This window comes from Peromyscus eremicus, chromosome 19 (genome assembly GCF_949786415.1).
Source record: "Peromyscus eremicus chromosome 19, PerEre_H2_v1, whole genome shotgun sequence".
Classification (NCBI taxonomy): domain Eukaryota; kingdom Metazoa; phylum Chordata; class Mammalia; order Rodentia; family Cricetidae; genus Peromyscus; species Peromyscus eremicus.
Window position 1 is genome coordinate 24,778,158 of NC_081435.1, and position 16,990 is coordinate 24,795,147.

At 42.7% G+C, this 16,990-nt stretch overlaps 1 protein-coding gene across 4 annotated transcripts in view; it reads right to left on the minus strand.

The window, feature by feature from the left end:
• The window catches only part of Dnajc18 (DnaJ heat shock protein family (Hsp40) member C18), a 42,631-nt gene that overhangs the window by 17,188 nt on the left and 8,453 nt on the right, over positions 1-16,990 (minus strand). For all 4 annotated transcript variants that reach the window (XM_059245853.1, XM_059245855.1, XM_059245852.1 and 1 more), the window contains one exon: positions 15,782-15,927. In XM_059245853.1, coding sequence (XP_059101836.1) covers positions 15,782-15,927 — 146 coding nt within the window. The remainder of the gene's footprint in view (positions 1-15,781; positions 15,928-16,990) is intronic.

Here is a 16,990-nt window from a genome sequence, read left to right on the forward strand (position 1 = left end):
TAAATCTTACTCTTACTCCATGGCTAGTTGTGTAGCTGGGTTGCTGGCCTTTGGAGTCCTCCTCCTTCTCTGGCGGCTAGCTCCCTCCTCCCAGTTTTCTCCTTCCATTTATTCTCTCAGCCTGCCAGCCCCACCTATCCTTTCTCCCGCCTTGCTATTGGCTGTTCAGCTCTTTATTAGACCATCAGGTGTTTTACACAGGCACAGTAACACAGCTTCACAGAGTTAAACAAATGCAGCATAAGCAAAAGTAACACATCTTAAAATAACATTCCCCAACACTGGGCTACATAATAAAACTTCGTCTAAAAACCAAACCCCAGGGCTAGAGACGGCTCAGCAATAAAGAGCATTTGCCGCTGTTCCAGGAGCAGTGTTAGGTTCCCAGTACCTAGGTCCAGTGGCTCACAGCTGCCTATAACTCCGGCTGCAGGGGATCTGATGCCCTCTTCTGGCCTCTAAGGACAACCACAAACATTGGCATCTCCCCCCCCCCCCACATACACACACATGCACATAAATAAAAGCAACAAATATTAAAAAAAAAAAAATAACCTATATGCCCTCTACCTGGATTGATCAATTGTTTTGTTTGTTTGTTTTTTGGTTTTTCCGGAGCAGAGGACCAAACCCAGGGCCTTGTGCTTGCTAGGCAAGTGCTCTACCACTGAGCTAAATCCCTAACCCCATTGTTTTGTTTTGAGAAAGGTCTCATGATCTAGCTTTGGCTGGCTTAGTACTCACTATGCAGACCAAGCTGGCCTCGAAATCACAGAGACCTGCCTATCTGTACCTCCCTACTGCTGGAATTAAATATGTGAACCATCATGCTTAGACCCTGATTAATTCTTTTTTATTTATTTTTTATTTTTATTGACTCTTTGTGGATTTCATATTATGTATCCCAATCCTATTCACCTCCCCGTCCCTTCATATTCGCCTTCTGCCCTTGCCACTTCCCCACCAAAATAAAATAAAATTAAATTAAATTAAAAAAAAAAAGATCTTGTCATGGAAGCTGTAGTGTGTCACAGTGAGTTACACAGCAAACCCTTTAGTCCATACATCTTTACTTGCAAGTGTTCACTGCAATGAGTCATGGTCTGGCTTGAGGCCTCTGGCTTCTGCTACACTATGAATGCTGGGCCCTCACTGGGACGCTTCTTGGATATCCTGTTGTTGCCCTGTGTCATGGAGATCCTGCAGCTCTGGATCTGCAGGACCGGCCCCTTCACGTGCTCCAGCAGATCACAGATGGAGGTGAGTGTTGGGGTGGGCCAACTCATATCCCTGCTTCTGGGCCCAGGTGATAGCTGGGTTGGCAGCTCTTCCTCATCCTCACCACCAGAGAGAAGTCTCCAGCATTGCCCTGACTAGCTTATCCAATGCTGCAGGCAGCAAGGGGCAGGGCTGGCTCACCCCTGTCCCTGCCAACAGGGTCTGCTCTACTATGCTGCCCAGGTGAGGTGCAAGGCATGCTCTCCAGTGAGGGGCAGAACCAACTCTCTGCAGCTCTTGGATATCGACATGGTCCCAGGCAGCAGTCCAGACCGGAGACATCCACAAAGCCTTTGTTGGTAACATGGGCCTTGGACATCAACACAGACCCCTGCTGCTGCATGGCCACGGACCCAGACATGGCCCTCAGCAGAAGCATGGGCTAGGACTTCACCATGGTCTCAAGTGGCTTCAAAGGGTCCTCACAATAGGTTGTTCCTCTCCACCTTGCATCTTCAGATCCGTCTCAATTCATAGTACTCAAACACTTCTTCTCTTTATCTCCCATCTCTCTGTCCCATACTTGCACATCATAGTGGTTGTGCTGCAGGTGGACCACATGTTGGGTGGGGTCTCTAGGTGTCATCTTCCTGCCCACCCTGCATTGTAGTGGGTGGGGCCTCTGGGTGTCTTCAAGTGTTTGTCCAACCCAAAGCTTCCAAAGGAAATAAGTCTCCGGCCAAGGTTAGACACAGCATGGTAAAACTGTAGTTCAATATAGAGTCGTCCAGTCTCAAGGTTGAACTGCCACCACAGCCATAGAGATTATCAGATAGGCCAATGATGAGAAGTAAACACAGCAGGACATGTCCGGTCAGTTGTAGGTCTCCATTCTGCAGGTACTGCTCTTCCTCCTGGGCTAGGATGCAGCTCTGGGAGTCACAGTGACTCATACAGTGGTCAGTTTTCTCAAAGGAAGCAGGCATAGGCTTACTGGCATTTGTGTTTGTTGCTGGCTCAATTGGTGGGCAGTATAATTCACCTTTCTCAAGGAGCAAGAACAGCAACCGCCTTCACGTCTCCAGTTCTGCCTCACTTCATAGCACACAAACAGCTCGTCCTCCATTTCTCCACCGCTTGCTTCTTTCTCTCCCATCACTCCCAACACCCACTCGCTCATGTCTCAGAGTGCCCAGGGGGTACTGGGCCGCAGTGTTGTCTCCGTTTCCTGGAGTGTCTGTGCTCTGGGGTGGCAGCGTGGTGGGCTTCCCAACTGATTAATTCTTAGCATTTTATTACACTTATTCTCAACTAAGGGCTGGAGATTTAGGTTAGTGGTATCACCATTGGCAGTCCCTAGCTCAGTAATCCAAGCGGGAGACAAAAAGCTGGTAACTAGCTGTCCCTATACAAATGCTATTATACTGATTTTCTTGAGGATTAGACTAGTATTCTTCTGTTTGTTAGTTTGTTTTTCAAGGCAGGGTCTCTCTGTGTAGCCCTGGCTATCCTGGAAATCACTCTGTAGATCAGGCTGGCCTCTAACTCAGAGATCCGCTTGCCTTTGCCTCCCAAGTGCTGGCATTGAAGGAGCAGGCCACCACCACCTGGTTTAGACCAGTATTCTTTTTTTTTTTTTTTTTTTTTTTTTTTGGTTTTTTGAGACAGGGTTTCTCTGTGTAGTTTTGGTGCCTGTCCTGGATCTCATTCTATAGACCAGGCTGGCCTGGAACTCACAGAGATCCACCTGGCTCTGCCTCCTGAGTGCTGGGATTAAAGGTGTGTACCACCACCGCCTGGCGACCAGTATTCTTGTAGGATATTCTATATCTTGATAAGTTTCCTTATTGTATTCAGGTCAGATGCATGGGCACTGCACCACATGATATCAGTTGTTCCAGAACTAGTGATTTGAACATAGCTCTAGATTGCTCCCTTTAAAAATCAGTATTTTGGGGCTGGAGAGATGGCTCAGAGGTGAAGAGCAATGGCTGCTCTTCCGGAGGTCCTGAGTTCAATTCCCAGCAACCACATGGCTCACCACCATCTATAATGAGATCTGATGCCCTCTTGTGACATGCAGACAGAACACTGTGTATATAATAAATAAATGAGTCTTTAAAAAAACACAAACAAACTGTGTTTTAAAAGATCATTCGGGAGGCAGAGCCAGGCGGATCTCTGTGAGTTCGAGGCCGGCCTGGGCTACCAAGTGAGTTCCAGGAAAGGCGCAAAGCTACACAGAGAAACCCTGCCTCGAAAGAAAAAAAAAAAAAAAAAAAAAAGATCAGTATTTTGTGAGATAATACTTTAAAATCATGTAACAACAAAGAATCACACATTGGGTGGTTTTAGTATCGATTGATAAATTTTGCTTGCATCAATTACTTCACTGTGGGTGAAGCCCTTAAGATTTTTATTCATATATTAGGCTTAAAATATGTTTTAAGAATATATTTCTTCAGCTAAAAAGATAATTCAGCAGTTAAGAGCACTTTCTATAATTCTAGGTCCAAGGATCCAAACACCTTCTTTTGACATCCAAAGACACCAGACATGCATGTGCTCATACTTACAGACACAATTAAAAATAAAATCTTTTTTGTTGTTGTTGTTGTTGTTGTTTTTTTCAATATAGTTTCTCCCTGTAGCCTTGTCCTGGAACTCACTCTGTAGACAAGGCTGACCTTGAACTCAGAGATCCACCTGCCTCTGCTTCTCCAGTGCTGGGATTAAAGGCGTGTGCCACCATTGTCTGGCTGCATGGTGTTTTCTTATAAGCATGTCAATAACATGAACAAGGAGTTCCCTGGTCACAGAAGCTTGAAAATACTGCCTAGAACTCATGTGAAAGCAGTTACCAACCTCTCACAAGCAACACGCCAACTTGATTCATTCATTCTGATATCTAGAAGGTCATCTTTAAAAAACATTTTTTTTTAAATTTATGAGTGCCTGCAAAGGTCAGAGGAGGACACTGGGTCTCTGGGGTTGCCAAGCGTCCTGAAGTCGCTGCTTGACAAAGCTCACACTGCTTGGATGACATGGACTGACCCTTCACTGCCCTTGGTGGAATTTGCTACACAGCTCTTGCCTGTCTTTGACATGTTTAATGTTTGAATTCTTGGCTGTTAAGGGCCCCTCACCAAAGGCTAGAGCTGGGATAATGTAACAATTCTTATAAAAGCTGATCTTAGAAAGAATAAAATTTATGGTGGTTTCCTAGGAGAATTAGCTGAAAGAAATGAGTCTTCTATAGAACCTATTACTTAGGTGGTATAGTAAGCATGAGACATGGGATTTGGAAAAAAATCATTAAAGAAGAAAAACTTAGGGAAATTTTAGAAGCTGACAAACTAGGAACCGAGGAATTAGATTTCCGTAGAAAGATCAGATATTCATTATAGCAGATTAATAAGTAATACAGGAGAAGCTTGATATAACAGGTAGTAGGAAATAACTTCTGATCTATTAACTTAGTCAAACTTAAATAGAGATATCCTGTCTCATATTTCTGTAATTGCAAAGCTTTATGACACCAATTTTAAGGGGAAAGATATTGAGTTGAAAGAATTGATTTTATCATGATGTTAGATTTTAGTTCTCATGAATTTGCTATTTGTTCATTGTTTCTTTTACTTTGATATGCTTATGTAATCACGGAAGACTTTAGGAAAAGCATGCAGCATGAAAAGACTTTGTAATCAATAATTAAAGTCTATGAGGAAATGATTTTGTGTATAAATAAAGCCTGTGGGAGATGCAGGTTATCAGAGGAGGTCTTGCCATACCGAGATGCGCTTCCTCTCTGTCCATCTCCTGTGAAATGAAACTAAGAAATGTCCCGTGTCTGATTTCTCCATAGCTACTCTTACATCTACCCACTTCAGACTCTGCCCTTATCCAGAGCTGGACTCTGGTAACTGGCACCCTAACATAGGATCTGGAGATAGGATAAGTTCCCCCCTAGCTGTGAAGAAGGACCTCACTAAAGCTGCTGCAGGACCCCCTGATAAAAGAAAAGGCTGGGTAAGAAGAGTGAGAAGTAAGAAGTATAAAAATGGGACAGACTAACTCCTCTGAGAGACAAATGTATATTGATGTCCTTAAATATTCCCTAAAAAAGAAAGGTATTAAAGTCCAGGAACACAGTTTGTCAGAATTTGTACAGTTTGTGCAAAAGACTAGTCCTTGGTTTCTAGACCACGGAACTTTAGACTTAGGAGTGTGGAAAAGATATAAGATGTTGGTACACTAAACATGGCCCTGAAGAGGTGCCTATTCAAGCATTTCCTTTGTGGGGACTTATTAAACAGATCTGCAGAAGGGACAGATCTCCCTGACAATGTTCCAAAAGAATCTCTCTTGTTACAGGGTATGAACTATTAAGACTCCTGTTCCCATAAAATCTCCTTCTAAGCCTCCTTTATTAAAGCATGGAGATTTAATTGATCTGTTAAATAATGATTCAAAGGAATCTGACCCTGAGGATGCTCCTAAGGAGCTTTTAGAGCCTTATGATGCCTCTGATTTAAAAGAAGCTACAAGGGGCTGGAGAGATGGCTCAGGGGTTAAGAGCACTGGATGCTCTCCCAGAGGTCCCGAGTTCAATTCCCAGCAACCACATGGTGGCTCACAACCATCTGTAATGACATCTGGTGCCCTCTTCTGCTCTACAGGGATACATGCAGGCAGAATACTGTATATGTATGTAATAAATAAATCTTTTTTTTTAAAAAAAGAAGCTACAAAACATTATGATAAAGATTGGCCTCCACCTTATAAAAAGCCATCTGTTCCTCCTCTTAGAAAGAAAAGAGGGGAACTTAAATATCATAGCTCAGGACTCTTAGGTATTTCTGACACTGCCCGAGGAACAGTTTTATTTGGAGATCCTCTTTTAAGATGTTTCCCTGTTATTTATGGGGACAAAGAGGATGAAAATGCTGAATCTTTATGGGAACCACTGCCTTCCAAGCTTTTTAAGAATTAAAGGAGACAGCTGCCAGTTATGGTGCCATGTCACCTTATGTTATAACATTTTTGGAGAATTTGGGTACTTATTGCATGACTCCTAATGATTGGCACCAATTGGCTAAAATGTGCCTAACCAGGGGGACATTTCTTATTATGGAAGATAGAATATAAGGAAGAAGCAAAAAAAGAAGTTGGTATCAGAAAGAGAGAAGAGGATATAGATCTCTCTATGCTATTGGGAGTAGGCCAATGGATTGATCCTAGGCAACAGCTAAAAATACCTAAAAAGGTTTTGCTTTTAATTTCTGATTTAGTTATTGCTGCTTGGAAAAATTTACCCACTTCAGATATTTCTTCCCAGGGGATGGTTAATATAAAACAAAAAGGGGATGAACCTTATGAGTCATTTATTTCTCGGCTCACTGATGCTGTGACGAAAATCCTATCTCATGAACAGGCTACAGAAATAATTATTAAACAACTGACCTATGAGAAAGCCAAGAATGCCTACAAGACATTGTTAAAACCTGTTAGAGGACTGGGAACTACTCCAGAAGATCTGAAGGCTTGTTGATTTCAGCTCCTCTTTTGCTCAGCACATAGCTACTGCTGCTGTCCTCCAAGGTAAAACAACTACTCAATCCCTCAGAGGCAGCCCCACCAGGGAATGTGGTGGTGGTGGGGCTTGTTTTTCCTGTGGTCAGAAAGGACATACAAGCGACAGTGTTCTAATAAAAATCAAGGAGGGCCGGGCGGTGGTGGCGCACGCCTTTAATCCCAGCACTCGGGAGGCAGAGCCAGGTGGATCTCTGTGAGTTCGAGGCCAGCCTAGTCTACAGAGCTAGTCCAGGACAGACTCCAAAGCTACAGAGAGAAACCTTGTCTCGAAAAACCACAAAAAATGAAAAAAAAAAAAAAAATCAAGGAGGACTTGTTCGGCCTTCTCCTGTTAATATGAAGCCTGGAACAAGTTCAAATCCTCCAGATTCCCTCTGTCCTTGGTGCCAGAAAGGATTTCATTAGCAAAGAGATTATAGATCTAAATTTCACAGAAATGGGACCCCTTACCACCTTGGGGGCCTACGATAACTCCGGGAGGTCATTCAGCACAGCCTCCCGCTTTCCTCTCAGGAAACTTTCAGAGGGGCCAGCCTCAGGTCCCTCAAATAAGGAGACGACAGTGATCGATCCCTTCCTGTTCCAGGAGGACACCGGACAACCCAGGGAGTGCGGGACTGGACCTAAGTTCCACCACCTCAGTCATATAACCCCAGACATTCCTAATGTAACCATCCCTACAGGAGTTTATGGACCTCTACTCCCTGGTCAGTGGTGAAGTGGGATTAGTCCTAGGTAGAAATTCAACTTCTCTTCAAGGGACCCATGTTATTCCTGGGATCAAGGTCAGGATTCAAGCATCAGTAAAAACCATACAGATTCATTCTGGTGAGAGAACTGCTCAATTATTAATCTTATCCTGCTTTTCTTAAGGCCATTCAGCTTTGAATATACTGCAGGGTAACTAAGGTTTTTTTTTTTTTTTTTTTTTTTTTTTTTTTTTTTAGGGTTTCTCTGTGTTGTTTTGGTGACTGTCCTGGATCTTGCTCTGTAGACCAGGCTGGCCTTGAACTCACAGAGATCTGCCTGGCCTCTGCTCCCTAAGTATTGGGATTAAAGGCATGCATCACTACTACCCAGCGGTCAAGGCCTTTTAAAACCTTAAAAATACAAGAAAAAGAAATACATGGGCTTGTGGATACAGGGGCTGATATCTCTTATATAGCAGGAAAGGACTGGCCACAAAATTGGTCTACTACAACTACCCCTTCCATTTTATATGGAATTGGACAGGCCTCTCAAGTTGCTAAAATCTCACAAGCCTTACACTGGGAAGATGGTGATAATAAAGGGACTTTTACTCCCTTTGTAATTCCAGCACTCCCCTTCTCTTTATTCCCTTTGTAATTCCAGTACTCCCCTTCTCTTTATGGGGACATGGTATTCTGGAACAAATAGGACTCCTTTTGGTGAGCCCTAACAAAATTGTCTCTTCTCAGATGTTACAAATGGGATATGACCCCCAAAAAGGATTAGAAAAAAAATGGCCAAGGAAGATTATATCCAATAGAAATTATATCCAAAAAATAAACAGGATAGACATGGCCTAGGGTATTAGGATTTTTAATTGGGATCATTGCAAAACATTTTTTTTTTTTCTAGACAGGGTTTCTCTGTGTAGCTTTGGAACCTGTCCTGGAACTCGCTCTGTAGACCAGGCTGGCCTTGAACTCATAGAGATCTGCCTGCCTCTGCCTCCCAAGTGCTGGGATTAAAGGCGTAAGCCGCAACCACCCAGTGCCAATTTTTTTTTTTTAAATCAGGAAAATAGAGACTATTACAGGACATCAGAAAAATCAGTCAAACCATGGAAACTACGGGAGTCCTTCAGCCTGACCTCCCTTCCCCTACTATGATCCCCAAAGGGTATAATATAATAGCTATAGATTTACAGGATTGTTTTTTTCTCTACCCCCCTTGCCTCTGTAGATAGAAAAAGATTTGCTTTTAGTTTTCCCTCTGTAAATTTAAAGCAGCCTTATAGACACTTTCATTGGAAAATTCTTCCCCAAGGAATAAAGAATAGTCCTACATTATGCCAACAACTTGTTGATTTGGCACTTACAAACGTTAGACTCACTTATCCAGACATATATCTGGTCCATTATATGGATGATAATCTTTTAGCTCACCCAGATCAAGCTTTCTTTCTTTTTTTTTTTTTTTTAGTGTATGAATTGATTTTATTTTATGAATCAAAACTTTAGGGCTGGGGAGATAGCTGAGAGTAAAGAGCCTCCTGTACAATGTTAAGGACATGCATGGATCCCCAAAACGCAAAGATCAAGCTTTCTTACAAAATGTCTTACAAACTACTGTTAGTCAACTCACCAGTTCTGACCTGTCAATTGCTCCTGAGAAAATACAGGTGGAGCCACCTGTCTTCTATTTAGGGAGAATTATTTATTCACATACTGTGGACCATCAACCTTTAAATCTGTATTTAAGCAAATTAACTACATTAAATGATTTTCAAAAAATTTTAGAAGTTAATTGGATTTGTCCTTTTCTTAAGTTAACCACTGAGGAGCTTAAGCCTTTGTTCAATATCCTCAAAGGTGATTCTAACCCTAGGTCTCCACATTCCTTAACTGATGAAGAAAAAAATGCACTGACATTTGTGTAGCAGGCTACTAATAAATAGCATTACAGAGAACAAAACTGGATGAACCATGGGAACTAAGGGATCTAATAGTATTGCCTACTGCTCATACACCCATGGGTGTGCTATGGCAGAATGGTCCCTTGGAATGGATCCATCTACCTGTTACTCCTAGAAAAACTGTTACCTCCTATGTTACTCTGGTGGCCCTTGTGATTTCCAAAGGATGCAAGCACAGTAAGGAAATAATAGGTAGGGATATTTCTAATATCATAGTGCCTTATAATAATGAACAATTGACTGAACGCTTCTTACATTCAGAAGTTTGGGAGATTGTGCTAATGGATTTTACAGGCCAGATTTTACATGACTTGCCTAGTCACTCTTTACAGCAATTCTTAAAAAGCCAGCAGGTTATTTTTCCCTCTTACTGTTCTACTGAGCCTTTGCCCAATGCAGCTCTATTCTTTACTGATAGATCAGCAAGAGGCAAGGCTGTGACCATTATTAATGATAGAATCTTTACTCAAGAAACTTCTGAAATTTCTCCACAAAGGAAAGAACTAATTGTTGTAATTTTTTGCTTTCACTAAATCACAAAACTGTCCTTATAATCTTTACTCTGATTCAAAATATGTAGTCAAACTTTTCCTGACTATTGAAACTGCTACTCTGGCTCTAAACAAATCCACTACATCTTCACTTTTATCTAAATTACAAACTTTATTACACTAGAACCTCCCATACTTTGTAAGTCATTTCTGGGCACACTCTAATCTGCCTGGGTCCCTGACAGTGGGTAATTGGCTGGCTGATCCTGCTATGAGGCCCTATATTTGATCATCTGTGAACAAGCTGTTGCCAGTCATAAAATTCATCATCAAATCTCCTGTGCTTTATGCTATCAATTTGGTCTAACAAGGGAGGCTGTCCGGCAAATGGTCTGTCCATGTGCCATTTGTCCAGAAACCCATCATTCTCTGCCTATGGGAGTAAATCCCCAGGACTCGGGCCTAACAATCTCTGGCAAATGGATGTTACTCATGTTCCTCTGTTTGGCAAACTTTTCTTTTGTTCGTGTGTGTGGATACCTTCTCCCACGTCATTGTCGCCTCTGTACAATGAGGGGCTATAAAAGCTGTGGTTCAACATTTTTTTGTTTTTCATATTTGGGTATGCCACAACAGCTAAAAACAGACAATGCTCCTGCTTATACTAGTAAGACCTTTACAAATTTGTTTGACATTTAATATAAAACATACTACGGGTATTCCCTATAACCCACAGGGTCAGGCCATTGTGGGAAAAGCCCATCAGACCCTTAAAGCATGTGTTTTTAGGTTACAAGAGATGAATTTAAATACCACTCCCCACCCACTCTTTTTGTTCTAAATCATCTCAGTAGAGAGGAAGTGGGGACTTCCCCTATGTACTTAAGACACTGGGAGCCCGAGTTTTCTGTTCCCCCAAACCTTTGGTAAAATGGCGTGATTTGCTCACAGGAACCTGGCAAGGTGCCGATGTATTGCCAACTTTGGGTTGAGGGTATGCTTGTGTTTTTCCACAGAATGCAGACTCGCTTATCTGGATCTGGGATCCACTCATCAGGCCTTATTGTGGAATTGCCTCTGATCCACCCCAACCACTTTCTCACACTTGGACTCAACAGACAACACTCCTGATCCTCCCCCTGCTTCTGCGCAAACAGGCACTCCTCCTCCATCTTGCTCAGTTGAATCTTTGGCTCAGCTCTTAAACTTCATCAGCGTTCCAGCCCTGGCACTTGTGCCACGCTTCCAGGTAGCAGCCAGTACCAACCTGGGGAAAACTGAAGTCGTTCAGCAATAGTACTCAGGCGCTGCTGTGCACACCAGAGAGTCTGCTTTTTGCTATGGTATCTCTAACTACAACTGAGGTACTATTACTCTCCCTGGCTGTGAAGCATTCACATACTGGGCTTATTTACCTGATCCTCCTATTTTTCATCTTACAACATGAGACTTCGCTTCTGTTAAAGTTATAGCCGATGCTGTGGATCTTATGGGAGGAGAGAGCAGTGAGTATTTGTTCTATCAGGAATGTGATAATATTACATGCCTGGTGTTTTTGATCATTGCCCATTTGTTTTTACACTGATTCTGCTTCCCCAGTTACTGATTATTTTTTTGCTTATCCAACATGCTTTGATTTGCTGATTCCCCTGGTGGAATAACTATTACCTCTGTTAACAAACATATATATCTTTGGGATCTACAAATTATGCTTCCTGCCCTCAAGGATAGTAAATATGAGACTACTGCTTTGCCATTGCCTTCTGGATACCCTGCTTGTCCTGATCCTTCCACATTGGATAATGCATGGACACATAGTTCCTCCAGAGAAACTTTTCCTAAATGGTTTTCTTGTGGCTTTGCAAATAACTCTGTTCATTGTCTTTTTGTTTGTTTGTTTTGTTTTGTTTTCCAAGACAGGGTTTCTCTGCGTAGTTTTGGTGCCTGTCCTGGATCTCACTCTGTAGACCAGGCTGGCCTCGAACTCACAGAGATCCACCTGGCTCTGCCTCCCAAGTGCTGGGATTAAAGGCATGTGCTACCACTGGCCGGCCCTCATTATCATCCTTTTAATGCCTCTTTTACCATTACTGACTGGTCGGTTAATAATCCTAGCTTTGATTATAAAACATTTTGTGCTGTGGGATGTTCTGTATGGCAAATGTGTTGCTCTGATTGGTCAATAAATAAAACACTGATTGGCCAGTGGCTAGGCAGGAAGTATAGGTGGGACAAGGAGGAGAATAAAGCTGGGAAGTGGAAGGCTGAGTGAGAGAGACACTGCCAGCCGCCACGATGACAAACAGCATGTGAAGACGCTGGTAAGCCACGAGCCATGTGGCAAGGTATAGATTTATAGAAATGGATTAATTTAAGCTGTAAGAACAGTTAGCAAGAAGCCTGCCACGGCCATACAGTTTGTAACCAATATAAGTCTCTGTGTTTACTTGGTCAGGTCTGAGCGGCTGTGGGACTGGCAGGTGAGAGAGATTTGCCCTGACCGTGGGCCAGGCAGGCTACAATTTTGAATCTAAGAAATGAAAATGTATTTATGACCCTCAATCCCTATTCCTTCAAACTTTTAGTACTTGGTATACCCGTGGTTGGCCCACTCCAACTTTATTCCCATCCCTCTCTGTAAATGTCCTTTACAAAAGGATTTATTTCCTCTCTGCTCTCCTCGTAAAGTTCTGTTGTATCACCCTTTGTATGGGCCTGGTTATTACTAATCTATTTGTGCTTCTGTTGGCGGTCCCTCCGCTATCCTTCGCCAAGGACCTCGAGGTTCTCTTACTTCTTGCTGACATGGTTCCTTTAGACTTTCTTGTTTGGGTTGTATAATTACTAACTGCAGTACTGCTTCTTCTTCCTATGATGTTATGTTTTAATTAGACAGCCACCATACGTCCTTCTGCCTGTTAAGGGTTCTACTCCTTGGTATGATAATCCTGGGCTACAAGTCCTAGATCAGATCTCTTCTGCTCTCTTATGACCTAAGTGTTTTGTTGCTGCCTTAATCTTAGGGAGCACAGCTCTAATAGGTACTGTGGCCAGTTTTATAATGTCTACAGCTGCTCTGGTTCAGCATGTCATACTGTCACGTTGATCAACTTTCCAACTTTTCTGTGGCACTTATGCTACAGGAACAAATTGATAGGGGCCTTCAGGATCATTTCAACACCTTGGATGAAGCTGTTCTCTTCATAGGAAATCAGTTAAACAATACTAAGGTTAGATTTAACGTACAATGTCACTCTACTTTTAAATGGATTAGTGTGACCCCTCTTCCATATAATGACACAGAACATGACTGGGGTCAAGTTCAGGCACATTTACAAGGTATTTGGAATAATTCTGCTTTATCCATGGATATGGCCTCCCTTCACCAAAGAATCTCCGACACAGCTCAGACTCCTATTGCTTCCTCCACCATGGAGGAGATTACTGACTCTTTCTTCCTGGCTATATGCTCCCATGTGGGATGTACCAACTCTTGGTCCTTTTTTATTAATTTGGGCATCAGCATTCTTACAATTTTGCCTTTTCTTTTCTTTTTTTTTTTTTTTTTTTTTTTGGTTTTTCAAGACAGGGTTTCTTTGTGTAGCTTTGCGCCTTTCCTGGATCTCGCTCTGTAGACCAGGCTGGCCTCGAACTCACAGAGATCCGCCAGCCTCTGCCTCCCGAGTGCTGGGATTAAAGGCGTGCACCACCACCGCCCGGCGCCTTTTATTTTCTTATTCCCAGTTGTCATCAGACAACTAACCAAAGGTTTGCAGGCCTTGACAGTTGAATCCCATGCTTCACAAGTTAAAAGAAAAGGGGAGATGGCGAAGCCAAGCGTCCTGAAGTCGCTGCTTGACAAAGATCACAGTGCCTGGACGACTTGGACTGACCCTTCATTGCCCTTGGCGGAGTTTTCTACACAACTCTTGCCTATGTCTTTGACATGGACCTGGGATCCATCCCCAGCACCTACAATGTGGCTCACAACCATCTGTAACTCAAATCCAAGGAGATCCAATGCCCTTTTCTGGCCTCAAAGGGAATCAGATGAGCCATGCAGGCAAAACACTCATACACATAAAATAATAAAGTACTCTTAATTGCTGAGCCAACTCTCCACCCCACAAAAGATGTTATTAAACAAACAAACAAAAAAAGTGCAAAACTTGTTAAAAAAAAAAATCAATGTAAGTACATGAAGGCAGGAGGGAACTGTGTTAATAATCAGTTGATAAGAATGTATCAAACTGCCGGGCGGTGGTGGCACACGCCTTTAATCCCAGCACTCGGGAGGCAAAGCCAGGCAGATCTCTGTGAGTTCGAGGCCAGCCTGGTCTACAGAGCGAGATCCAGGAAAGGCGCAAAGCTACACAGAGAAACCCTGTCTTGAAAAACCAAAAAAAAAATGTATCAAACTGGGCATGGTGGTACATACCTTTAATCCCAGCACTCAGGAGGCAGAGGCAGACGGATCTCTGAATTTAAGGCCAGCCTGGTCTAGAGAGCAAGTTCAAGAACAGCCAAGCTTAGGCAGTAAAGGTAACAATCAAAACCAGAAAGCTGGTGAAGATGTAATTGAACAAAGGGACCATGTTCCAGCCTCAGCAAGCAGCAGAACCTGGCAGCTTTGGCCATGTGCTTCTGGCTTTAGAGTTAAGTATAGAAGAAAGGAGTTATGGGATTTGCCTCTGAGTCTAAGGAAAGCTGCTGAGGCTAGGCATGTGTCAGGGATGTCCCTGCATGGATGTCTAGAGAGGCTATTGTGTGAAGATGTAAAGGTGAAACCTGGATTGCCTTGGAAAATCCAAGATGTTAGAAATGCCAGAGCTTTGGGATACCTGCTGAGGAAAGCTGCTAACAGGGAGTGGAACCAGCCCAAGAGAAAGAAGTGTGTTGCAATCAACAAAACTGAAAGGAATTGGAGATCTGAAGAGCATTTTGACAACAGACATGGAGATGCAGAATTTGGAGTTTACCCAGCTGGTTTTCTGTCTTGCTTTGGTCCAGTATTTCCTCACTATGCTCCCTTCCCTATGTTTTCGAACAGTAATGTATATCCTGTGCCATTATGTGTTGGAAGTATGTGATCTGTTTTTTTATTTTGATTTTACAGGGGATTACACTTAAGAGATTGCATGAATCTTAGAAGAGACTTTGAACTTTAGACTTTTAAATAAGTTTGAGACTGTTATAGACTATGGGGACTTTTGAAATTGGACTGAGTGCATTTTTTACATTATGATATGACTACAAGCCTTTGGGAACCAGGGAGTGGAATGTGGTGGTTTGAAAGAAAATGGCCCCCATAGGGAGTGGCATTATTAGGAGGTGTAGCCTTGTTGGAGGAAGTGTGTCACTGTGGAGGTGGGCTTTGAGGTCTCATATATGCTCAAGATACTGCCCATTGTCTCAGTCCACTTCCTGTTACCTTTTGATCAAGATGTAGCCAACACCATGTCTGCCTGCACCCTGCCATGCTCCCCACCATGATAATGGATTGAACCTGTGAAACTGTAATCCACCCCAATTAAATGTTTTCCTTTATAAGAGTTGCCATGGTCATGGCATCTCTTCATAGGAATAGACATCCTAACTAAGACAGAGGGTAAGAGGTGCTTGCTGCCAAGCCTGATGACCTTGAGCTTGATTCCTGGGACCCACAGAATGGAAAGAGAGAACTGATTCTCATAAGTTGTTCTCTGACCTCCACGCATGTGCCCCCTACTAAGATAAATAAATATAAGATTTGAAAACAAACAAAATTGCTACCAACACCACCACAAGGGCAACAGACATGAGTTCAAGGGCAAACCTTTGAAGGCGTCTGTTGCTCCAGGAGCACAGTTCTTGTCAGGGTGAAACTTCAGGGCAAGCTTCCTGTAAGCTTTCTTAAGTTCTTCATCACTGGCATTGCGAGAAACACCCAGAATTTCATAGTAATTTCTGCACTTCTTGATTCTGAAAAGAAAAAAGTTAAAAGTATGTATATCTACAGAGGCTCTATTTGTATAACTAATAGCCAATCAATACATTCTCCAACCTGTGAACCCCAAAACAAACCTAAGAGAAATAGTGAACCCATTTATGAAACATTCAAATCTTCCTACCCAGACCTCAGTACTTCACACAGCTCCTGGATGTACTCTTCTACCCCTCCTATATTCGTATCAGTGGGCACAAGTATTTTAGCCTTTATGTCAAAGTTCAGGCTAAGATCCTGAAAGTGAATCAAAGAACAACAAAGCTGGAAGAATTAGCTAGCTATCTTATTTGGTTTTCTTGAGACAGCATCTCAAGCAGCCCAGAGCAGCCTCGAGCTCACTATGTAGCTAAGGCTGGCCTTGAAGTCTTAATCCTCCTGCCTCCATTCCTCACAGACGTTGAGATTATAGGTGTGTGCTCTCACATCTGCCCTTATGGCTATCTTTCAAAAGGCTACACAGAGAAACCCTGTCTCAAAAAACCAAAAAAAAAAAAAAAAAAAAAAAAAAAATTGTTATGTGGTTCTCACTTTGGGGAGATGGGGAGGGTTTTTTTTTCTTTGAGACAGGGTCTTTCCATGTAGTTCTGGCTGTCTTGGAACTTTCTATGTAGACCAGTCTGTCCTCCAACTCATAAAGATCCAATTGCCTCTGTCTCTCTCCCAAGTGCTGAGATTAAAAGCATGCACACTATGCTTGGTCTTTTTTATTTTTTTTCCAGATAGAATCTCATGTAGTCCAGGCCGGGCTCCAACTCTCCATGTAGTAGAGAATGACTTCTTGTGTGTATGTATGTATCCAGACCAGAGATCAACATCAGATGTTTTTCTTTCTCACTCTTCATCTTATTTTCTTTCTTCCTCTCCCTCTTTCTCTCTTTCTGAAACAGGGTCTCACAGTGTAGCCCTAGCTGCCCTGAAACAGAGATCCACCCACCCCTGCTTCTTGAGTGCTGGATTTAAAATAGCATCACTCCCCACACCTGCCCTGAATTAGTTTTCTGTGTCCGTGAGGCTAGGGTCCAAGTTCGTCCTTTTCAT